The sequence below is a fragment of the Bos indicus x Bos taurus genome, chromosome 7, assembly GCF_003369695.1.
Source record: "Bos indicus x Bos taurus breed Angus x Brahman F1 hybrid chromosome 7, Bos_hybrid_MaternalHap_v2.0, whole genome shotgun sequence".
NCBI lineage: Eukaryota > Metazoa > Chordata > Mammalia > Artiodactyla > Bovidae > Bos > Bos indicus x Bos taurus.
Genome location: NC_040082.1, coordinates 93,348,206 through 93,371,842, shown reverse-complemented (window position 1 = coordinate 93,371,842; position 23,637 = coordinate 93,348,206). Strand labels below are relative to the sequence as shown.

Genomic DNA, 23,637 nt, shown 5'->3' with positions numbered 1-23,637 from the left:
CAGGCGGACGCTCAACTACTGGACCACCAAGGAAGTCCAAGAAGCAACTGTATTTTTGACCTAAGGTTACTGGGCTCTAGTCTGTATTGGTACAAGTCCCCTTTGGGCTGTTGGGGCCGACCTGTGAGGGGGTGTGGCCGCTTCCAGGGCGGGGGGATAATTGGATGGGACCCATTCGCGCGCGCGCGCGCGCGCACACACACACACACACACACACAGTCGGGCACAGAAATCTACACAAGACAGAACTTTATTGATGTAGGGCTTCCTGGTGAGGGGGTGTGTGGGCCCCAGGGCAGGGCCTGTAGCACCATCATGGGGGTAGCCTGGATGACGGGGTCCCCCTGGGGCAGGTAAGGCAGAGAATGGGGTGGGTCTTCCCAGCTCTGCCTCCCGCTTCTAGCTGGTCTGGTTGGGGGCAGGGTGGCAGGGAGGTGGTGCTAATCCCCTCCCCCATAGCGGACATAGATTTCGCCCCCCAGCTCAGAGTGGAGGGGCAGGGCAGTGCTGGGGGGGGCAGGGCACCGGCTGACCCCCTCCCCACCCCCACTCTTCACAGTACATATTCCGATCAAAGGCGGGTGTTGTGTGGGGGGCTCCCTAAAGGTGGGTGGCAAGAGTTCTAGGGAGAGCAACTGTTCCAACTCAAGCTCACCCTGGAGGGGGTGGTCTCTCTGTGAACTGGGAGGTGCGCAGAGGAGGGGCCGTGGGCGTGGCCAGCCCCTCTCCATTCCCTCACCCCCTCCCCCCGCCCCCAGTCAGGAGCCCTGCAGGAGTTCCCAATAAATAACTTCCAGCTCCATCTCACCATTCACTCCCAGTTCCTGCCCCCTCGGGCTCCTTCAGGCTGGTCAGCTGCAGGCCTGGTTCCCCCCACCCCCAGCCCGCGCACATCCAGGGCTCGCTCCGAAGGCCGAGCGCCCTCTAGCGGCCCTGGCAGGTTTTGCAGCACATCTGGCGGAAGTAGGCTCTGCTGCAGAACTGAAATTTCAGCACCAGGGGGCAGTAGGCGACCTTGTTCACATCCTTGCACTCTGAAAGGGGCGGGAGAAGAGGAAGGGGAGGGGAATCTGGTCTCAGCGCCTCCCCCCCTCCCCCCGTAGTGCGACCAATGGCTGCACACCGCTTCCTAGCTTCTCTGTGCCTTGGCTTCTCAGCTCTCAAAGTGGGGCTTCTAACAGTAACCATGTCACTAGGCTCTCTGGAGAATTTTGAAAGAGAGTGCAGGTCTGGGGCTTGGACACCGTATTAAAATGACGAGAAAAGTGTTCCTTTTCCAATTACCCGTTTGGTGTATATAACCCTTGCTCGTTTCCCTTTGTCACACACTGGGGACCTTGAACTCCAGTGTGGTCCTTCCTCTTAGGGTATATGTGTATTCTGTGTTCAAGGTAACTGACAGTCTGTTCCTGACAATGGACCAGGGTTCTCACTTAGCAGTCACTGACGTATGACAGAGCCTGGGCTAATACAGGGCTTCACGTGGATTTAGTCTCTCTCCTTAAGGTGGTATGGAGAAGGCACTGGCGACCCACTCTGGTACTCTTGCTTGGAAAATCCCATGGACGGAGGAGCCTGGTAGGCTGCAGTCCATGGGGTCGCTAAGAGTCGGACACGACTTCAGCGACTTCACTTTCATTTTTCACTTTTATGCATTGGGGAAGGAAATGGCAACCCACTCCAGTGTTCTTGCCTGGTGAATCCTAGGAATGGAGGAGCCTGGTGGGCTGCCGTCTATGGGGTCACACAGAGTCGGACACAACAGAGGCGACTTAGCAGCAGCAGCAGCTTAAGGTGGTATTACCTCCAGTGAATATATTAACACATACCACCACTCCTCCGCCTCTTGACAGATAAGAAAACCAAGACACAGAGATGGAAGATGAATCCAGGCAGTTTGGTCCCAGTGCCTGGAGTAAGTAACCTATAGCTCTCTATGAAATATATATTTACTTAGGTAGAAAGAGATGGGTATATTTAGAGCAGTGGTTTCCAAGGGAGGCAGTTTTGCCTCCCAGGGGATATTTGGAGATGTTTGGAAGCATTTTTCGGTTTTCACCACTGGGAGGAGGGGTACCATTGGCATCTAGCAGGGTCAGGGATGCTGAACCGTTGACAATGCACAGGGCCGCCCGCAAGACAAGGAACCTTCTGGCCCCAAACATCAATAGTGCCCGAGGCTGAGAAACTGATTGAAAGAAAAACATCAGGCAGATAATGTAGCAGATCCCTTTCATGGATCACAGCCTTGTCATGGTGAAGGGATTTGCATAACAATGAAGTTATGAGCTATGCTGTGCAGAGCCACCCAAGACAGACAGGTCATGGTGAAGAGTTCTGACAAAACGTGGTCCATTAGAGGAGAAAATGGCAACCCACTCCAGTATTCTTGCTGTGAAAACCCCATGAACAGTTTGAAAAGGCAAAAAGAGGACACGGGAAATGAGCCCCCCAGATCAGAAGGTATTCAATATTCTACTGGGGAAGTGAAAGTGTTAGTCGCTGTCTTGTCCAACTCTTGTGGACTGTAGCCTGCCAGGCTCCTCTGTCCATGGAGTTTTCTAGGCAAGAATACTGGAGTAGGTTGCCATTGCCTTCTCCAGGGGATCTTCTCCACCCAGGGATCGAACCTGGGTCTGCTGCATTGCAGGCAGATTCTCTGCTAGTCAGAACCACAAGAGAAGCTCACACTGGGAAAGAATGGAGGGCAATTTTTCCATGGGGTCGCAAAGAGTCAGACACAACTTAGCGAGTGAACAACAGCAAATGTCATAGATGGAAATGAACAGGGAGGGTTAGAGTCAAGGAGGTGGTTGAAGGAATGACCTGAGTTTGGACCCCCAGAAAAATCAGGTTCCTACAATGCCTGGCACACAGTGGTACCCAATACATGTTGGCAGGCAGGAGATGATGAAAGATGGTCTGGAGGTGACAGAGAAAGGGATGTCAGTGTTTGGAGGCACCCTAGGGACAAGGGTCCCTCAGCTCTCCTAGCTATGGCATCCTCTGGACAGGGCCCTCCCAGTGCCCCTCGGCCCCCCAGCCCCACAAACCTTCCAAGCCGTCCCCCGGGGGCGCACTGTCACATTTGGCCTCGCACTGCTGTGTGGCGGGTGGCCGCAGGGCCTCGGCGCACTCGCTCGAGGGCTGCCCGGTGTGGCTGGAACAGCGCACAGGGCGCTGCTGCTGCCCGAAGCCACACTGCGCGGAGCACTGTGGGGAGTCGCCGATGAGCGGAAGCCCGGCACCGCCGCCCACCCTGCCACCCCTGCCCTGGGTCCCCGCTCGGCAGGGTGCACGCGCCTACCTCGCCCCACTCCCCCGCCACCCAGCGGGCCGGAGGGCAGCGGCGCAGGTTGCAGCGCATGGTGGCTGGTGGCTTGGCCGCGGGCTGGCAATGCGCGGGGGGCAGCGTGGCGCGGTGATCTGCGCTCTTACAGAGGACCACGCGATGGCGGAGGCCCGGCCCGCAGCTGGGGGTGCACTGCAGTTGGGAGGGGGCGTTTCATGCTCAGTGGGCACCCTGCTCCCCGCTTGAACAAGCCGTGGGGAGGATGCTGATTCAGTGGGAATGGAGGACGGTATAGCTAACTTAGGACCAATCACGGGGGGCCCACTAGGGCCAGCGGGAGTGGGGAGGCGCCTGGGGGGGCGGCACCCGACGTGGGGCCACCCCGGCCCCTCCCTGTTCTGCCTAGGGAGTAGTGGGTGGGCTGCGGGCGGGAAGGGGCGGCTGACCTCCGACCAGTCGAGGGCGGCCCACTCCGGAGGGCAGGCAGGGCCGTGGCAGGCTTCCAGTACTGGGGGGCGCGGCTGCGGGCAAGCGCTGTCGTCCAGCGCCTTCTCCTCGGCCGCTGACACGCGGCGCTGGCACACGACGGAGCGGCTGCGCACGCCTGCATCACAACTGCGGCTGCAGCGCGACCAGTTCCCTACCACCCAGCTGTGGGGGGAGGGGCGGTCTGAGACAGTAGGCAGGGCAGCACCCTGACCTCGGGGCACTGGCAGGTCCTCCCGCCTAACAACCAGCATCCTTATGGAAACTGGCACCCGAATGCCTGCTGTTCCCACCACCCCACACCCCAAACTCAGAACATCTTTACTCTGGACCCTCACTGGGGGCAGGGAGGCACATCAGGGAGCACCACTGCTCTGAGTCTGACTCTGGGACACCCCTGTCTGCACCTTAGGGAGCCTTGACTCCTCTGATCCCAGGAGCCTGTCGCCCCGGCCCTGCAACCCCACCGGCACTCACTCAGGTGGGCAGGGCTCCGTGTTGCAGGCACGCTGCCTCTTGGGCAGCTTGCTGTGGGCGCTGCAGTGGTGGGGGGCCACGGCGGAGCTGTCCAGCTGATTCCGACACTCTACAGCCTGCACCTGGCTGCCTGGGGGCGGGTGACAGGCCCGCTCAGCCCTGCCTGGCCCAAAAGGTCAGCCTGGTGACCAGAACCTGCCCCATCCCGTCCCACTCCTGGGTCTCACCGCCTGCACACTGGGCTGAGCACTTGGTCCAGGGTGCGTAGTGCCAGGAATAGGGAGGCAGTGCATCACGGGCAATGGGTGCATTGAAGCGGTAGCGGAGGGCAGGCAGTTCAGTTTGGGTCAGTACCTGGGGTCGCAGCGGTGGGGGATGGGGGGTGGGGGAGAATCAAATAGAAGCCAAGTTTGAGATCCCAAAAGGATGCTAACGTCCTCCTGCACCGTGCTCCCAGCCCTGCCGTTACCATGACGATGAGAGATGCATTAATGGGTCCTAGGGCTTCTAGGCTCTGGGTCTGATCCGGCCCTTGTCGGAGCTGAAAAGTGGTTCCGGCCAGGGGCAGGCGGTGGGGCTGGGGGGTCCCGGGCAGCCCCTCCAGCAGCAGGGACTCCTGGTCTCCCTTCAGGGCTGGGGGACAGCAAAGAGGTCAGAATTCCAGCCACACTGATACCCCCGCTAACCCCAGTCCTCATTCCCCCACCTCTGGCTCACCCAGGTGACTGAGGGAGAGGTTCAAGTCCTGGATGAAAATGTGGACGGAGCCTTTGGGGATCCAGACGACTTCCTCATACCCTGGAGAGGAGAGTTCAGGTGTCACAGGCTTGGTCTGTCCCTGTACCTGCCTGCCCACCCCACCCCCCACTCCTGGTCCCTGATGACAGCAGGTAACCATTACTGTGCTAAGCGCTTACAGAGAGGCCCACTGTGTCTCTGGCTCTGTTAAGTAGACACGTCATCATACCCACTTTACAGATGACAAAACTGAGGCTCAAAGAGATGAAACAGCTTGCCTAGGTTTTATAGCTAGGAAGTGGTTCAGCTGGGATTTGACCTCCAATTTTCTTACCTCTCAAACCACTAAAATGGTCCAACCCACCCCCACCCTAAGACAAGCAGCAGGACTGAGCTTTGGGCAGAGGGAAGGGGGTACCATGGGGTTCCTGAGCCATATACGGTGACTTGATGGTTTTAGCAGTCAGAGTCAGGTTGCAGTGGGCTCCATCACTTATGACTGGATGATCTTGGGCCCCTGTGGACCCTCTATCCTTGCCCACCTGCATCCCCCATGCATACTGGTTTAACTGCCTGTCCCCTGGACGCCACACTTGGGCTTCAGTGGCTGTTTGGGCCCTTAACACTTTCCCACTCTCACCGCCCCCCAAACACTCCCTGGGGTCTCTTTCCTTCAGCCCAAGGCTGGGAAGCCCTCGACTTACCACACCCTGCAGCTACCCTTGCCCCTAGTAAGCTTTGTGGTCTGGCACAGACAGCCCCTCAGTCCCCTTGGAGAGTCATGCTCCTGGCTCCTCAAGATGGCATGAGACCCTCAGGATGGGGCATGGGAGAGATTTAGGTACCCACCCTCTGGGATGCTTTCAATGTGAAGGTTTAGGCACCAGAGCCCAAGCCAGTTCCTGACTGTGACCTGGGGCACTACTCCTGAATCTTTTGGGGTGAACTGTGCCCCCAGCTGCCAAATGGGGGAGTGTAGGAGAGAAGCTGGGGTCTCTCACCAGTCCCAAGCAAGGCTGGGCTGAAGACCCCCTCGATGGTCTCGCAGGCACTCCCGTCACCCCCGCACACTCGGCACTTGTCCTCTCGTAGGTCGGAGCCCAGGACGCGGTCGCAACCTACGTGCTGGGAAGGGCAGTGGTGGGGGAGGGGGTGTCAGGGAGCCGCCTCCCACCTCCAGCCACCCGCCTCCCCTGCCCTCTCTCTGGGAGTCCCCTCCACCTTGCACTCGCCGCTGACACAAATGTCCACTGTGTCCGGGCGGCAGGGAGTCCCGTCCACCACAGCTGCTGCCCTCTCCGTGTAGAAGTTGAAGCCTTCTGCTAGGCATGTGAGAGAGCAGGCCTTCACGCCCCCTGGGGGGCACAGCCCCATTAGACCAAAGGCCAGACCCCAGACCCAACGAGGATGGGCAGGTTGAGCAGAGGAAGTGGGGTCCCCGCTGTATAGTCCAGGCACTCATGGGCACTCTGGTTCCTTGGGAGAGGGGCTGCTCAAGACAAAACCCATGATCCTGCCTCCACCTGCAGCTGTCCCCCTCCACTCCACGACCTTCTCAGTTCCCTGCTCACCTCCCCGGTATGTCTTCCATGTGTAGAATTTTCCACGAAAGGGGACGCTGTCAAATTCAGAGCACTGCATTTCCCTGAAGTCCTGGGAGCCTGGGGGACAGTCCTGGGGGGCACCAGAAGGGAGAAGTCAGGAGGCCAGGTACGGAGTATGGGGGGATGTAGTTAGGGCAGAGGCCCAGAGGCTGGAGAACTCATGCTCTGAGACTGGAGGCAGGGAAGCCAGGAAGGAGGCCCGAGGGACAGGTGCCTCTGCAATGGGAGTAGGTGACTCACTCGAGTTTGTGGGCAAGCTAAGAATGACACCTGGGTTTCTGGCTTCAGACCATGGGGCCTTTCTTGAGAGAGCGGGCCTAGAAAGGAGTCAAGCACACTCTTCATGAGCGTGTGGGACTTGTGGCTGGGAGTTTTGGACAGGAGACGGTGATCCCTGGTCAGAAAGGAATGCAATGAAAACCTGGCCACTGGATTGGCAAGGAGCACAGGGTCAGCTTTGGAGCAGGGGTGGGGCTTTGGTGGGGAGTAGAATTGGGCAGTAAAGGAAGGGGCCCGTTGTGGCTGGTGCGAGATGCATCTACTGCAAATGTGTGAGCTGGAAGGAGCTGGGACCCAGGACAGGTGTGGGGAGGGCCCGGAAAGGAGCGGGTGGCCGCTGGAGGTTCCAAAGAGATGGTGGCCACCCGGTCAGAGCTCACTGGAAACTGACTTATGCCTTTCTTTCCTCGTGTCAGAGGGACCCGGCTTGAGGTCCTGGGGGAACTCGCCTCGGTGTTGCAGGAGCGGTGCCTCCGTCTCTCTCCCAGGCAGTACTTGCCCCCGATGGTCGGCCTGGAAGCGGGGGCGGACAGGAGAGAAATGGGGCAGGGGGGACGGGGGGAGGGGCCGCCCGCCTCTCCTGCAGAAGGGCCTGAGAACTGACCTGGGGCTGTCGCAGTGTCGGCTGGAGGAGGACACGCCGCCACCGCACGTCCGGCTGCAGTCACCCCACGGGGTCCACGGGCCCCAGGCGCCGTCCACGCCCTCCGGCCTCGACCCGAAGGGGACGCAGACCCGCTTGTAGCACCACTGCGGGTGGGATGATGAGGCAGGTGAGTCGGACTCTGCAGTCTCGAGGCCTTGGCGATCATTCCCACCCCCTCCCCAGGCCCACAGCTGGAGCTCTAAGCCCTCGGGGGGTGGGGCGAAAGGGGGAGGATGGAGGTGGGGTCCGTAGACCTGGATAGTACAGGGTAACGTGGGGGCGTGGCCTAAGCACAGTCCCCAGCAGTGGGTGGAGCTAGTATTGGGCCAAGCATGCAGGGCGTAGCCTGGGAGGGGTGTGGCCTCGGGCAGGGGGCGGGACCTGCAGGCAGTGGGCGTGGCCAAAGCCGATGGCGGGCCCCGGCGGTGGCCCAGGCCGGTCGAGGCTCACCCCCTTGTCGATGGTGTGTGTTTGGCACAACGTGCCCTCGGCGGCCGGGATGCTGTTGGTGATGCACCGGTTGCTCTTGCTCAGACACCACAACTCGCTGCAGACCTCCTGCGGGCCAAGGTGCCCGCTCAGGCTCGGACCCTCCCTCCCACCTTCCTTGGGAGAACCCAGGCGACCCGCTCAGTGGGGCTCCAGCCTTCCTTTCCTGGGTTTCTTTTTGCAACTACTGGCAGGGTATAGGAAGGGACCTCTTCTCGGGCTATAAGCAGCTCTTATCAAACACCTAGTGAAAGTGAAAGTCGCTCAGTCGGGTCCGACTCTTCACGACCCCATGCACTATACATACAGTCCATGGAATTCTCCAGGCCAGAATACTGGAGTGGGTAGCCTTTCCCTTCTGCAGAGGATCTTCTCAACCCAGGGATCAAACCCAGGTCTCCATCATTGCAGGCAGATTATTTACCAGCTGAGCTACAAGGGAAGTCCTATCAAACACCTAGGAGACCCTCAAACTCCCTTAGGCACTATACTCTCCATTTTACTGTGGGAAAACCAAGGATCAGAGAGGTAGGGTCACTTGCTAGAGGTCATACAGCTGCTAAGGAGGCAATCTGGATTCTATCCCAGAACTTTAATCGATAGCTGGGTCTACGATCTAATCCCTCTGTAGTTCAGCCCCTTCTTTAGTAGCTAAGTCCTGTCCCACCCTTGCGACCCCATGGATTGTAGCCCAAGCCCATGGATTGGGCTTCCCAGATGGCACTAGCGGTAAAAACCCTGCCTGCCAATGCAGGTTAGATGTGAGAGACACAGGTTCGATCCCTAGGTTGGTAAGATCCCCTAGAGGAGGGCATGGCAATCCACTCCAGTATTCTTGCCTGGAGAATCCCATGGGCAGAGGAGCCTGGCAGGCTGCAGTCCACGGGTTCACAAATAGTTGGACACAACTGAAGTGACTTAGCACACAGGCCCTTCTATCCATGGGATTTCTGGGCAAGAATACTGGAGTGGGTTGCCATTTCCTTCCCCAGGGGATCTTTTTGGGAGTTCAACCCCTGGCACTTCCCAAATTTCTAGAAGGAAACTTGGGACCGGCTGAGGAATAAGGAGGAAGGATGCTGGATTTCTTTTTAGAGTGGGCAAAGCAGCCCACCTCAAGAGCTGTGGTTCTGAAAAATCCAGGCTTGATGATGGCTCAGGTCAAGGGCCCCACCTCTAACTTTTTATTCCCCCAGCAGGTGGTTCTTATTGTTTCCCCAACCTAAACTGGCGAAGCTCCTCAAAGTTTTAATCTATGGAAGGTTGAGAGGGGATAAGGCCAGGCTAGGTCTGTGTGGAAAGCTGCTCTAGTTCTCCCAGTGAAAAATCAGCCCATCTTCTTCCTGAGTCTTACTTGGGCTGGCCCAGACCCTGGCAACCCACTCTGGTACTCTTGCCTGAAAAATCCCATGGACAGAGGAGCCTGGTGGGCTACAGTCCAAAGGGTCACAAAGAGTTGGACACGACTGAGTGACTAAACACACAACACAAAGACTCTGGCAGCAGGTCCTGTCCATGGCAGGAAGCTGGATCAGTCCCAGGGAGCCATTCTGACCCTTTAGGTCCAGGTTAATTAATATCCCTGGACAAGCTTTACTGGGTTCAGGTGTGGCCAAATCTGACCTTCTAGCCTACATCCTGTTCATTTCCTAGAGTCTTGCCTCTGAGATGTGGAAATCCTTCTTGCCTCATTTTACAATCACATGTAATCTTCTCTTTGAACCTGATCCTCCTAAGCTTTGAAGATTTGGGATTGGACCCATCAATGGCTGTAGGAAGGGACATTTCCTGTGTCAGCCTCTGAGACAACTGCACACATATGAGAAGCTTACAAGGTGGTCCTCAAACTTGCTCCCTCAAAGGATACTCTCATCTTAAAGACTCAGCCTGGGGCTTCTCTGGTGGCTCAGTGGTAAAGAATCTGCCTGCCAATGCAGAAGTCATGGGTTCAATCCCTAGTCTGGGAAGATCCAACATGCCTCGGAACAACTAAGCCAGTGTGCCGCAACTATTGTTCCCGGGAGCCGCAACTTCTGAGCCTGTGTGCAGCAATCACTGAAGCCCATTCACCCTAGAGCCTGTGCTCTACAACAAGAGAAGCTCCTTTAATGAGAATCCTGGGCACTGCGACAAAGAGTAGCGCCCGCTCACTGCAACTACAGAAAACCCCGCACAGCAATGAAGGCCCAGCACAGCCAAAAATAAATAAATAAATAAATAAAATTATTAAAAAAAAAAAAACAACAAAACAACACCTCAGCCTGGTTTTCTGGCTTCACTTGGGTTATATTCTCCTGGCCATTTGCTAAAATATGACAGATCCCACTTCTGACACCTCTTAAAGAGAACTGCCTAGTCTAGCTCTGCTTATCCTCCTTTCCACAAGGACGTGCCATGGTCTGTAAGAAATGAGCCCTGGGTCTCATTTAACTCTGGGAGACTTTAACTCCACCACTGATTTGCAACACATCCCCCCTCTCTGCGCCTTGTCTGTAAGATGGGCCTTGCCTACATATGCCTGACAGGCATGTGACGACAGAGTCAGTATGAAAGGGCTTGCACAAACATCTTGTTACAGAGTGATAAAGGCCGCGACTACCTCCGGACCATGCCTCAGGTCCAGCTCTTTACACATATTAACTGAGTTACATGTAGTCCATTATTTATCCCTTTGCCAGGAGGGCCCAGAAGATGTTCCTTGGAAAAATAAAAGGAAAAGTCTATGCAACATACAACCAGCAGTGGTCTGTGCGTGATAATCTGGCACTTCCTCCACCTCCCTACCTCATTATAAACTTTGGATTCAGAAAAAAACCTCGACTCAAATCCCGGCTCCACCATGTTCTCGAACTGTGACTTTGGGTAAGGCCTTCTTCCTATTCCTCAGTCCGTCCCCCCGCAATGTGTGGCTGTCAGGATTGTCAGGAGTTTAACTGAGATGATAGGTATGGCATGCTGGACCTGTAGTGGGCATTCAGTAAGTGTCTGCCATCACCGTCACAGTTAGGACCCCTGGGACACAGCAGAGGCTCAAGTGGCTTCTGAATTCTTTAGGAATTCACTAGAGGGAGCCAAGTTGGGTGGAGTGGGGTGGCAAGAGTGGGTTAAATATAAATGGATCAAGGGGCTTCCCTGGTAGTACAGTGGTTGAGAATCTGCCTGCCAACGCAGGAGACATGGGTTTGATCTCTGGTCTGGGAAGATCCCATGTGGCAGCTAAGCCTGTGCGCAACAACTACTGAGCCACCATTCTAGAGCCTGGGAACCACAGCTACTGAAGCCCACGTGCCTAGAGCCTGTGCTCTGCAACAAGAGAAACCACTGGAACGAAAAGCTCACACACTGCAACGAAGAGTAGCCCCCGCTTTCTGCAACTAGAGGAAGCTTGCACACAGCAACAAAGATCTGGCACGGCCAAAAATAGCTAAATGAGTAAATAAAATAAATCTTTAAAAAGATTTAATGGATTGAGGGTTTCTTTCCCTGTCTCGCACTGGAATAAAGTGAGGGCTTTTAACACCTCCCTGCTCCCTGTTTGGAGTTGACACGGCCTCAGCTTGGACATTCAAACTGATCTTTTTGAGTCCTGACGATGTGAAGGGCTGCGGCTGGGCTATTTGGGGTGAGCCTGTAACGAGTTGGGGAGCATGTTCAGGGAATTGGGGAAGATGGGCAGGGGAGGGGCAGGCCCTAGATGAGCCGGGGGTCCCTGGTGGCTGAAGAGGGAAGCCAGTGGGGCACCAGTTTCCTGGGAGGAGCTGGGAGGGCACCCCCAGCTCGCTTCTCTTTGGGTGGATGGGGCTTTGGGAGCTGAGCCTAAGCCTCAAGAAAGAGTGGGGCGTGATCAGGAGGCTCAGAGCTTGTCCAGCTAAGGACTGGGGCCAAGAGATCTTGTGAACCAGTCAGCGGGGGATGCAGGGAATGAAGACAGGGTGTCCCTGGAAGCCTTTGTCCCATTTTTTTGCCAAGTGGGGAAGATGGTTCATCCCTTGGGAAACTATTTCCACCAAGTCTGGATGTTTGGTTAAAAATGGCCCCGTTAGGGATCTTGGGACTTTGGTCCTGCTGCAACAGAAGGGGTACCCCCCAGGTTCTCCCCAGTTCAGCCCCCAAAACAGGGGTCTGGAGAAGCAAGGGGATCCCATTCTTGTCCTTGAGCACTGAGATTGCGTGTGACATTTGTATAACCCTCCCATCCATCTCTGTCCCCGAACCCGCCACTGAGGCTCACATCCCTTCCCAGCTCTCCCATCCCCACCCCCTGTCCCCACCCCACCCCTGACCCTGGTGGTGGTGGGCCCCCTCCCCTCCCAGGAAGGAAAGCAGGAAGGCTCTCTCTACCCCGTATTTACACTGACGCGATTTGACTCCATGCTGGAAGCGGCACTGCTCATCCGCGTCGTAGGCCTGGCCAGGGGCCACGGTTGGGTACACGAAGTCCTGTCTGGGGGGCCGGTTGTTCAGGCAGAGCCCCAGGCCTGAGCTGTGGAGAGAAGAGTGTGGCTGTCACACTGGAGGGCTGCAGGCCAAGCACACAGGGGCCCTGGGGAGCAGCCCTGAGCGTATCCCCCTCCTCGGAGGCAGCCCCTCTCCCTGCAACATGAGTGTGAGACCCTGGGCGGGATGGGCAGGCGGGCGGGCAGATCCTCACTCCAGAAAGCTGGTGATGTAGTCGCGGCTACAGGAGGACCACACGAACGGGTTGGTCTTCATGGTGATGTGAGCCGCCATGAGCTTTGCTGGGTCCTGGCCACGGGCCCCGCAGCTGTTGCCCACGCCGTCGTGGTTCATGCCAAACCTGGGGACAGGGCCAGTGAGCAGCTCCACCAGGTGCCGGGCGACACTCCCTGCTCCTCCTGCCCGCCGCCTCCCGTGTCCCCGGCCTCACGTGTGTCCGATCTCGTGGGCGATGGTGAACGCCGTGGCCAGGCCGATATCTTCGTTAATGCTACAGCTTCTCTCTCGCTCGCACATGCCGCCCACAGGGGCCAGGCCTGGGGAATGGGCGTGGGGGTGGGGCGGGGCTGGGGGCTCAGGGCTGTGTCTGTCGGCTCTGTCCACTCTGCCAGGTCCCCACCCCCACCGGGGCCAGTGTCACCCAGCCCACTGCCTTCAGAGGTGCCTGAAACCCAGGGGACCCGGGTACCTAGTGTGCCGCAGGGTTTGTTCTTGTAGATGCAGATGTCATAGCTGTGGGAGGAGACGGAGGAGTCAGGAGGCTGGGCTGCCTCCCTAAGGGCCGCCCTCCCTCAACCCTCTCACGGTTGAGTCCTGCCCCTGAACCGAAACCTCATGCTCTTCTCCCAGCCAGCCTTGGAGATGCTGGGGTGCACAAGTGGCCGACTGAACAAAGGACAGAGTGAGGGATGCGTCAAGTGCCCAAATAGATCCCCACCTGCCTCCCCACATTCTCAGGCTTGCAGCAGCCCCTCCCCTTCCCTGGCTCCCCGACAGGGCGACTAGACAGTCCTGGTCTCTCCCATCTCCCAGCAGAAGTGACCTCTGCTTGGACCTGGGCAATCCCCTGGACCATTTGCTCCTCCCCCGGCCCCCTCCCCAACAGAAGGCGCCCCCCGGAGCCTTCCTTGCCCCTCACCGCGTGATGAGCACTGCCGTGTCATGGTTGGCCACACCGTTCTCCGGAATGGCATTGCCATGGCCGCTGCGGTTCACGATGGACTTCTGCCACTTACAAAAGCTGTCCAGGGACTTCCCGGCATGGTGGGTAATCTCCAGGGTGGGCTGAGGATGGACAGAGTGAGGTACGCGGGTACCAGCCACCCAGGGGGCAACGCAGGCAGTGCTGAATTCTGTGGTGGTGGAAGGTGGGGGAACCTCCCCCCACCCCCGCACCTGGTCCTCTGTGAGCAGGATGAGGCGTGTTACCAGGATATTAACGATGTTTCCCAGACTCGAGTCCTGGAAAAGTTTGGCAACCTGACCTCCAAGAAACAAGAGAGACCGAGTCTTAAGAGGGGCCCAGAATAGGAAACAAAAAGAAATGAGGACAACAGCTTGTATCAATCAAGAGCCTACTGAGTGCTGGGGCTCAGGCTATGCCTGCCGCCCAGATCTTCACAGTAGATATTAGTATTCCCATTTTACAGATAAGCCACCCGATGCTCAGAGAGGTCAGGACGCACAGCTAGTAGGTGCTGAAAGTGGAACTCCAGTCTGGCTAAGCCTTCCTGCTAGCGTTTGTCTTTCTGACTCAAACCCCCAGCTCAGCCTGTCTACTTGTCCTCCATCCTCGAGGCCCACCCAACAGCTGCCTCTGCCCAGAGGCGGCCTGAAAGATGTGCACATCTGGCCTCATTCCATACTGTCTGAAGGCACCGATTTGAGCATCACCACTGGAAAGTGGATGTGTGGAGGCTGGAAGCTCTGGAGCCAGTGGTCAGAGGGGAGGTGGATGACTGAGGCCACTCTGTGCAATGACCTTGAAGCCCTGAGCCATCACCATCCCATGTGGAAACTCCCCAGAAACCCTGGCAGGTTTGAGGAAACTTGGAAGCCCAAGGAAGGGAGGCAGAGCCTGGGCAGAAACCAGTGGGGTTAGGCATGATATTATGTCTACATAATAGGTCATCTGTCTGTGCTAAACTTTCTCTCTTCCCTTTTTGCTTCAGTGGAACAACAGCATCACTCATCAAACCCTGACTACATGCCAAGTTGTCTAGCTGTCTTCCCTCCCACCACAGCTTTGTGACAGGTACTATTAGAATCCCATTTTACAGAGGCGGGAACTGAGGCTCAGAAAGGTCCAGAGTCTTGATCAAGATCCAAGACGGGCGCCAACTCTGAGTGTGAGTCAGCCAGCTCATCTTGTATGAATTTACAGGAAGGTGCTCGGGTGAGCCCTGCATGCAGAGAGACGCACGCCCATAAGTGTACTGCTAACCTCAACAAGTACCTGCAAGCTGCCTGTTTAATTTTATACAGTAAACAATTATAGGGTAAGTACTATGAGTTAGGTGTATGGTGAGCACTTTAGCAATTCACTGTATCCACGTAGCCTTATGAAGTTGGTACTATGATTAAACCCATTTTACAGGTGGGTAATCCAAGGCAGAGAGGCAAAGTAGCTTGCCCAAGGGCACACAGTCAAAGATTGGCAAAGCTGAGATTTAAGGCCAGGTTGGCTAGCTCCTGAGTTCATGCTCCTAACCACTGTGCTAGGCTACTTTCACTAACAGGCTTTCTTTCTGAGGCACCCCGTCCCCTTCCCATTCTGTTTCACTGGCATTTGATCAGTGATGGGGGGGATGGTGACAGCCCTTTTCCTGACTCTGGAGGTGGGCTCCACATTTTTGGGGGTCCATGTCCAGGGAGGGGGAGGCACTTACAATGTTCATGATGGCCAGCACGTACTGTTCCACATCCCGGCGTCCGTGGTAGGCCACCATCATCTTGTCAGCCACCACCAAGGTCTCCACGTAGCGCTCTCGGCTGACGGAGCGCTTCAGGCCTGGTTGGCCACGCTCTGTTTCATTCCCGAGGGGCCGGGCAGGTGGCGGTTTCAGGGTGCGCAGCCACCACGGCCGCCCCTTCCACGGTTTCTCATCTGGATGGGCAATTTCTGGTCATTCTGCTGCTTTCTCTAGCTGTCCGAGTCCCTGTCTGATGGTTCATCTGCCTGTCAAACACCTCATTCTTTTGCTCTTGGTTCTACAGTGGTGAGGCTGCCCCACTGCCAAACTCATTGGTCGAACAGCCACCCAGCATCCCATGACAATTAACATGACCATGCAGCTTCCCGACAATTCTACTGCCCAAATAGAGGTGTGTAGCAGCCTGCTCTACTGCCAGAACTGTGTGCTGGTATGGCTCCCTGGCCTTCTGACTGGGCAACTTTTTACTCACCCTGCAGCCCAACTGTCTGGCTGTAGAATAATCCCCCTGCCTGACAGTCTTTTCTGATCAGCTGTCTCACTGGTCATCCAACTATGACACCACTTTTCTGTTAGTACAACCCACTGTGGTTGTGTGTCTGCCACGATATGCTACTTTGAGACTGTCAGCTATGCAACTAACAACATTCCAGTGGTCTGTATTTTCACGGACAGAGATTATTGTTTTTAGCTCTATGACTATCCTGGTGAATCACTGATGTCCAGCTGGCTCCCCTAATGGCTTAAGACAGTAAAGAATCTGCCCGCAATGTGGGACACTTGGGTTCAATCTCTGGTTTGGGAAGATCGCCTGGAGAAGCGAATGGCTACATACTCCAGTATTCTTGGGGCTTCCCTGGTAACACAGATGGTAAAGAATCTGCCCACAATGTGGAAGACCTGGGTTCGATCCCTGGGTCGGGAAGGTTCCCCTGAAGATGGGAAAGGCTACCAACACCAGTATTCTTGCCTGGAGAATTCCATGGACTGAGCAGCTTGGCAGGCTATAGTCCATGGGGTTGCAATGAGCTGGACACGACTGAGCAACTAACACTTTACTTCCTTTCCCATCCCTTAAATATCTGATGTTATAACTGTCCCCCTGCACATCTGGTTGTAAATCTGATCTCCCAAATGGTGGTTAAGTTCTCCTGACATTTTCCATTGTGCAACTGCTCCAGTATCTGCTACCACTATCCCGCTGCTTAACTGTCTGATCAGACGATAATCCCACAGATGGATGGTTTTACAGCACCTGGCTGGCTATCCGGCTGCCTTTCTCACTCACTGTTGGGCCATCGGACTCTGGAAGTGACAGATGGGCTTGTCCACTGCCTACTGCCCTGCTGACCATCTGCATTGCTCCCTGCACGCAGCTGACCTTCCAGGTGGAGGGACGCCGGCATGCACCTCTATCTTGAGGCACAGGTATTGTGCCTCTGCCCAGCCCCAGACAGACAGCTGTACCTCTCACTCCACAGGCTGTGTCCAGGTGAGGGTGACGCAGAGAGGAACGCTTATATACCACGTGGGGGCCACTCTCCTCCGGTCCCCGGTGCCCCTTGGGCCCCCCTTGCAGGGGCTCGATTAAGTATTCTTCTTCATCTGCCACAATCAGGCCGTGCTGGGGGTCGGGAAAGTGGGACAGAAGGTTCGGTCAGGTTCCGGGTCCCGGGACCCCTGGGGCCCTATCTCTGTCGTTCTGATTTGATTCCGTTTTACTTGGTTTACGGTGCTACTGCCTTTTCAGTTTCTTCAGATGGGTGTTCAGCCCATTAATTTTCAGCCTGACCTAAGGCTACACATTTTCTTCTAAGTCCTGCTTTAGCTGCATCTTAAAATAGCTAATCCTCTGGGTTAGCTCAAAATGTTTCAACAACTCCCACGGAAGGGGACTTCCCTGGTGGTCCAGTAGCTAAGACTCTGCACTTCCCAGGCAGGGGACCCGGGGTCAATCCCTGGTCAGGAAACTAGATCCCACATGGAACAACTAAGAGTGTGCGTGCTGCCACTAGAGATGCGGCATGCACGATGAAGATTAAAGATCCCGTGTGCTGCAACTAAGACCTGGCGCAGCTGAATAAAGACAGGAAGGAAAAAAGAGAGGGGAAAAAAAAAGTTGGAATTAATAAAAACCCCTGCCACTGTGATTCCTTCTGTGACCTATATAAGTGTTTTTCTTAACTCCCAAGCTTGTAGGCGTTCCTCCCTATCTCCCAGAACCCTCCACTCACCAGGCCCCCGCAGGTGCTGATGGCCACGTGGGAGCTGCTGGCCTGGCCCTGCAGGTGGCCCGCGTAGAGGCAGTGGGGCCGGGCGGCCCTCTGCCAGGCCAGGCCTTCTCGAGTCCAGTACTCCACGGACACGTGCCCCGCCAGGAGGCGAGGGCTGTGGGTCAGGTTTAGCAGGAAGTGGGTGCTGGGTGCGGCCACCTTGTAGAAGAGACGGGACTCTGCTTGAGGTCCCGTGCCCCGACGCTGCCTCCGGGGGGCCGGGGGCGAGAAGGCCAGCAGCGCCCCGTTGTGGTCCACTCGGGTGGGGAAGGCGATCTCATAGCTGTCTAGACTGGACAGGAACTCATCTATGGGTGAGGGTCAGAGGCCTGGGGTGGGCCCCGGGAAGGAGCCCTGTGTCCTGCCTGCTTGGCTGCAGGGTGAGTGAGGCTGGCTTCAGTGGCCCCTGAATCTGGGTCACTGGCCGCAAGACTCTGGCCTCACCAACCCCAGGGCCTCCCCAGTGCCCACGATCCCCGTTCAGTTCCCACTGCCACCCCCCACCCTGGGTTGGGCCTACCTTGAGACCGGAAGGCGTGTGTGACCTCGAATGCGAGGCCCAGCCCCAGGGCGAGGGCCCAGTGGAGGATCTGGCAGGCGGGAGCCATAGAGGCCACGTGTCCACATGTCTCTCCCCAGCCCCGGCTGCTGGCAGCCCATGCAGCGCTGCCTTCCCTGTTCACAGCCTGGACAGCATCACCGGGCTCCTGGGAGGCGAAAGGGTGGGGAGCTGGGTCAGGGGGGCCTGGCCCTACTGCTGGCTGGAGCAGTGCCAAGGTCCCTTGCCAGGTGGACAAGGGCACCTGCAACCAACCCTCTTCCCAATCCAGGTTTGAAGACTCTGAACGCATCTCTAGCTCAGCAAACTCCCTCCCCTTCCCCCCACGCCCCCAGCGTCCCCCTTATCCTCTTAGGACAGCTGAGGATCTGGACTCCACGAGCACCTACTATGTGCTGGCTACTGGCCAAGCACATTCATCTCCATGATAACCCTTAGGATTCATTCATCAGGTGGTGACTACATAATATAGGCTTCCCTGGTGGCTCAGGTGGTAAAGAATCTGCCTGCAATGCAAGAGACACAGGTTCAATCCTGGGTCGGGAAGATCCCCTGGAGAAGGGCATGGCAACCCACTCCAGTATTCTTGCCTGGGGAATCTCATGGACAGAGGAGCCTGGCAGGGTACAGTCCATGGATAATATGAATACAGTCTCTGCCCCACTCCCCCCTCAACCCATGGGACTCAATCTCCCAGGAGCAAGATGACAGACCAGTAAATGAAGAGACACATGATTCAGATCAGGCCATGCTCTTTATGAGAAATAACCGAGAGGCTTGGAAGTGGAGGTGGGAGGATGAAGAGACAGGAGAGGGTGTGCCAGGTGGCGGAGCAGCAGGGGGCAAGGTCCCGGGGGCAGGGAGGAGCTTGGTGCGGACCCACGACCCCGAGGGCCAGCGCAGGAGGACCACAAGGGGAGAGGGAGACTGGCCTGGGACACAGGAAGGTTGGTCAGCGTGCATTTTCAACCCAGAGGAGACCCAAGGCCAGTGCTTGGTGCCCCTCCCACCTTGGGTGAGGGGTCCTGCCTTGGGAGTCTCTGCCATGGGTAGCACCACTCACCCCACCCTGCATCCTGATCTCTGTTCCCGTGACCTCTCCTCCACCCTGCCCTTCCAGCCTGGCCCTTAGTCCCGCTTCCTCTCATTTCCGATTCTTCCTCGAAGCTTCAGGCCTGTGGGGCAGGTCTATTTCTCCAGCATCTACCCTGGTCTGTTTCTCCAGCATCTACCCTGGGCCAGCCTGCCACAGACACCGCTCTGGGCCACCGCCCTGTGCCAAGCCCTCCACCCCCTCCTGTCTCCGCCCTCCTCCTCCTCCTCTGTGCAATTTCCCCCTTAATCACACACTGTCTTGTTTTCTTTGCAGCCTGGCCAAGTCTGAGAGTTGATCCCCAAACAGGGCAGTTCAGCTCCTGAGGGATGAAGCCAGATAGATGCTGACTTAGAAGCTGACCTCTCCCCTCTTCTGATTGGAGCCCCTCGGCCCAGCCCAGTGATGGGGAGCTCACTCTCACACTTTGTGTTGCTCTTTTCAGACAGGCTGATGTTTACCCCAGGGGTTTCTTTTTCCCCCTCTTGTTTACCTTACGGGGGCTTCAGTTGGTGGCGCGGTGTCGAACCCTTGTGTGCGGGTCCCTCTGGGCCTCAGCGCCTCTTCTGGGAGCCTGGACAGGGTGGGAAGGGGCAGTGAGGAGAGAGGAGCTGGGGCTGCAGTTCAGGGGTCACTGAGGACACCTTCTCCCCAGCCCTGGTCAACCTCCCTTTGGCTTTCATCCTCCCTTGGTTCCTAGCCCCCGTTCCCCCAAAGTTCCCTCCTCCCCCACTTCTGTCCCCCTCTCCCACCCCACCCCCATCTCCTCTCCTATTCCATCCCTGACTAGCTCTGGGATTCAAGCGCTCCCTGTGTGGGGGTCCCTTGAGCCCCTTCCTGCCTTAACCACCTCCCCATGTCCAGGCGGCAGCATTCTCACTGCAAATGAGGCTGGAGACCCTTGGCCTCACCCCAGTCCTGTCTCTCCTCCTCCTCCTCCTACTCCTCGCACTGCCAGGCCTGGTACAGTCCTCACCTCATTCCTCTGAAGCTGGGCCCCTCTCCCCAACAACCTCACCCGCCTCTGGTGCTTCCAGCTCAAGGGGGTGTAGTGGAGAGGGTGGAGGACCCAGCACAGGTGATGGGTGGGGTGGGGTGGGGTGTGGGGTGGGAGGAGCCTGGGAGGGTACAGGTACGAAGAGTCTACCAGGGGGAGGCCAGCATCTGTAATAGGGGGACAGCCTGTGCAGGGGGTTGGGGGTGGGGGTGGTGGTGGGGCCCATGAACAGATTGGCTGCTCTGGGGCAGGGAAGAGAGGAGGCCAGGGGACAGGTAGAGGATTCCTGGGCCTGAGCCTCTAGGGGTGGGGGCAATAGCATGTCAGCAGGGGGTCCCCCCAGGCTGCATGTGGGGGGTGATCACACGTCTGCGACTGGGTGACTTTGTGTGTGGTGTCTGCCCATGTGACCCTGCGCGCAGCTGCAGGAGTGTGTTTGTGTGTGTGTGTGTGTGTGTACCCAGGCCTGGCCTTCCCCCCAGCTCCTCCTCCTGGAAGGCAGGAGGGAGGTGGCCGGTGTGGGGGAGGGTGCCAGCTCGCTGGAGGCTGGGGGAGGAAATGCCGGACGGAAACCGCCTCTACGGAGACTCCATCCCATCCTGGGGATCCTGGGGGGACCCCCACTGCTCTACATCCAGACTCCAGGGCTGAGCTGGGGGCCAGGGCCACAGAGCCTCCCTGTGGAGGCCAAGGCCGAGATGGAGGCTGCCCTGGGGCAAAGGCCAGGCAGGAGTCCCTGCCTGGAGAGGAGAGCAGACAAAGGCCCAGCCCGGAGGAGGCCGGCACCCAGGCACCCGGTGGGTACGCAGCCAGCCGCTAATTAAAGGCCCTGAGCCCCTGGCTGGAGACACTGGAGACAGACCTCCGTCTCCGAGGCCCCAGTCACCAACTCAGGGGAAGTGGGCGGCGGCCCTCCCACACCCAGACACACACACACACACACACACATATACAGAGACTTGAGGGTGACCATACCTGTGCAGCAGGGGGACCAACAATCAGACACCCCAGACCCACAAGACAACCCCCCTACTCAGTACACACTCACACATCCCAGCACCAGAGACACAACCACAGACTCCCCAGATCTGTGTGCATACACACTCATTCACACACACACCCCACAGACAGACACACACACCCGGGCCTACGTGCACAGACACGTACACACTCAGAACAGACCAGGAACACACTCACACAGTCCTGCAAGCCTCGAGACCCACCAGATGTATGTACCCACAGGCGTTTACACACTCCTTACACCCTGACACACACAGGGAGACACGCCGGCAGATGTGTGCAAATACACACTCATCCGGACACTTACCCAGGAGACACTGGACTCCGTGCACACATTGGCTTACGCTCACACTTCCGCAGATACACAACACCCACATCACACATCACACACAAGTTCAAACACAGCCAGACATTCAGATTTTCACGTAGGCACACAGGCGCCGACACACGGCATTTATACAGACGTGGATATCCACATCCACACACACACACACACACACACACACACACACGCACACACGGAGCAAACAAACCCAGACAGGAGCTCCCAGGACCTCAGGGGCGCGCTGAGTGTCGCACACGCTCAGGGACATCACACACCGCTGCAGCCCCCACGGCCCGACGTCCCCCGTCCCGCGGCCCAGGGACACCCCCGGGCTGCGACGCGGACGCACAGGGTCGCCCGCAGCCCCCCGGCCCGCCGCGCCCCGCCCGCTCCGTTACCCGCGGCCGGCCGCCCGCCCGGGCCTCCGCCTGCTGTCCCGCCGCGGTCTCGCCGGCCCGCGCGCAGGAAGGGAGGGAGCGAGCGCGGCGGCGTGGCCGGGGGAGGGGGCGCGGGGACGGCACTTCCTGAGCCGCCTGCCAGGGTTATAAAAAACCCCCAAACCGCGCGCCGCCAGGACCCCGCCCGCCGCCGCCCGGCCTGGGCCGCGGGCTGGACCCGAGCCAGGGCCCCGGGAGCTCGGGCGGCCCCGCCCGGACCGGCGCCCCGCCGTGGGGGCGGGGGAGGGGTGGGGGAAGAGGGGGGTGACACAGTGGGGGCGGGGACAGTGGGCGGGGGCTGGGGGAGCGGAGGGGGCGGAGGAGTGGGGGAGGGGAGGGTCAGGGTATCAGGAGGGAGGGAGAATTAGGCAGGGGTAAGGGAAACGGGGAAAGGGGAGCAGGGGGCTGGTCGGGGGAGGGGGAGATGGAAGGGAAAGAGGCGGGGCGAGGGGGAGGCGGCAAAATCGGGTGGGGGGATCAGAGGCAGGGAAGGGGGAACAGGGAGGGGGAGGGGAGGGCTCACTCCCTCGCTAGCATCCACAGCGTCCACAACAGCTGTTATTTATTGAAGGCTCCTCCTCGCTCAAGCAAGCATTTATTGGGCGCCTCCCGTGTGCCAGGCACAGTGCCCAGGGAGGCTGGATCCATCTCAACCTGCTCCCTCCCAGCTCTACCCTCTGGGAGTTTGACCAGCCCTAAGCCTGGGCATGGCCTGACTGGGCCCATTTCACAGAAGAGGAAACTGAGGCCAGACAGTGGGGGGAGAGTGACCGCTCTCTGAGAGTAGGGGTCCTGTGGGTTTTGGACACCCCTGGGTCAGTGTGCCATAGATGAGCTAATGTATGAACAAGGGTGACCTGGAAGGTCAGAGCAAGGTTGGGATTCAAACCCTACGTGGCCGGCTCCCCCTCAGGCCTCTGGACATCTGTCCAGGAGGCTGAAGCTCCCGGACAGGACGAGGCGGTGACCCCTAGACCTCACCATTCCAGGTATTTTCCAGGCCTGGCCCCCAGGGAGCTATGCAGAGGCTGGGCTGGCCTTGCCCTTGGCCTCCTCGGCTTCCTCATCCCTGGGTGGCTGAGGGGGCCGGTAGTAGCCTTTACTGGGCCGCTGGGGGAGGGGTTCTCCCCTTAGCAAACTTGTTTTTGCCTTGAACTTGGAATGACATATCAGGGCTCCTGCATACAGTAGGTGCTCTGTAAATACCACAGTCCTCCTGGAGCTCCCACCAAGTTGACCCTCCACCTCCATCCCACCCTGTTCCACCCCCCACCCCCGCCCCCCCCCACCCCCGCCAGAGGGGAGGGGCAGCCCATCCTCATGTTTGCTACCCACTCGTGGCAGGGAGGAGCAAGTCTAAATGAGCCCTCTCTGCCTCTGCCAGCCTGACCCTCTGTTCCCCTCGTGGGCCTGTTGGGAGCCCGCCCCGAGGTGCCTTTGTTTACCTCTTTCTCCGTCCGAGGTGGGGGGTGGCTGCCTTTGTCTTCTCTGTTTGCCCTGATGCTAGAAGCTCCTCCTTTCAGCCCAGTCT

At 57.9% G+C, this 23,637-nt stretch overlaps 1 protein-coding gene across 7 annotated transcripts; it reads right to left on the bottom strand.

The window, feature by feature from the left end:
- Positions 1–232: 232 nt before the first annotated feature.
- On the bottom strand, positions 233–22,223 carry ADAMTS10 (ADAM metallopeptidase with thrombospondin type 1 motif 10). Of its 7 annotated transcripts, none has more exons than XM_027547496.1 (26): positions 22,068–22,215; positions 19,821–19,901; positions 18,196–18,382; positions 17,637–17,983; positions 16,870–17,026; positions 15,358–15,575; positions 13,865–13,948; positions 13,608–13,753; positions 13,158–13,201; positions 12,900–13,005; positions 12,663–12,809; positions 12,353–12,494; positions 7,904–8,080; positions 7,481–7,626; positions 7,326–7,389; positions 6,565–6,667; positions 6,215–6,348; positions 5,995–6,118; positions 4,973–5,053; positions 4,725–4,888; positions 4,483–4,609; positions 4,256–4,385; positions 3,739–3,943; positions 3,308–3,484; positions 3,054–3,213; positions 233–1,034 (listed from the first exon to the last, which is right to left on the bottom strand). In XM_027547496.1, exons 3-26 carry the CDS (start codon positions 18,281–18,283, stop codon positions 925–927), a joined length of 3,381 nt encoding a protein of 1,126 aa, XP_027403297.1. In that variant the 5' UTR covers positions 18,284–18,382; positions 19,821–19,901; positions 22,068–22,215; the 3' UTR covers positions 233–924. The 7 variants fall into 7 exon arrangements, with proteins under 7 accessions (XP_027403297.1, XP_027403298.1, XP_027403294.1 ...); XM_027547497.1 differs by having other exon boundaries at positions 7,973–8,080; positions 22,068–22,212; XM_027547493.1 differs by lacking the exon at positions 233–1,034 and adding an exon at positions 1,934–2,188 and having other exon boundaries at positions 6,215–6,312; positions 22,068–22,223.
- Positions 22,224–23,637: the final 1,414 nt, after the last annotated feature.

Excerpts from the sequence above, each read along its gene's own strand:
- ADAMTS10 (XM_027547490.1), bottom strand. The coding sequence starts at position 18,283 with ATGGCTCCCGCCTGCCAGATCCTCCACTGGGCCCTCGCCCTGGGGCTG. Across the intron at positions 7,627-7,903 it reads GCCACGCCCACTGCCTGCAG|TGGTGCTACAAGCGGGTCTG; the intron begins GTCCCGCCCCCT and ends TCCCACCCGCAG. Across the intron at positions 2,189-3,053 it reads CCCGGGGGACGGCTTGGAAG|TTTCTCAGCCTCGGGCACTA; the intron begins GTTTGTGGGGCT and ends TCTTTCAATCAG.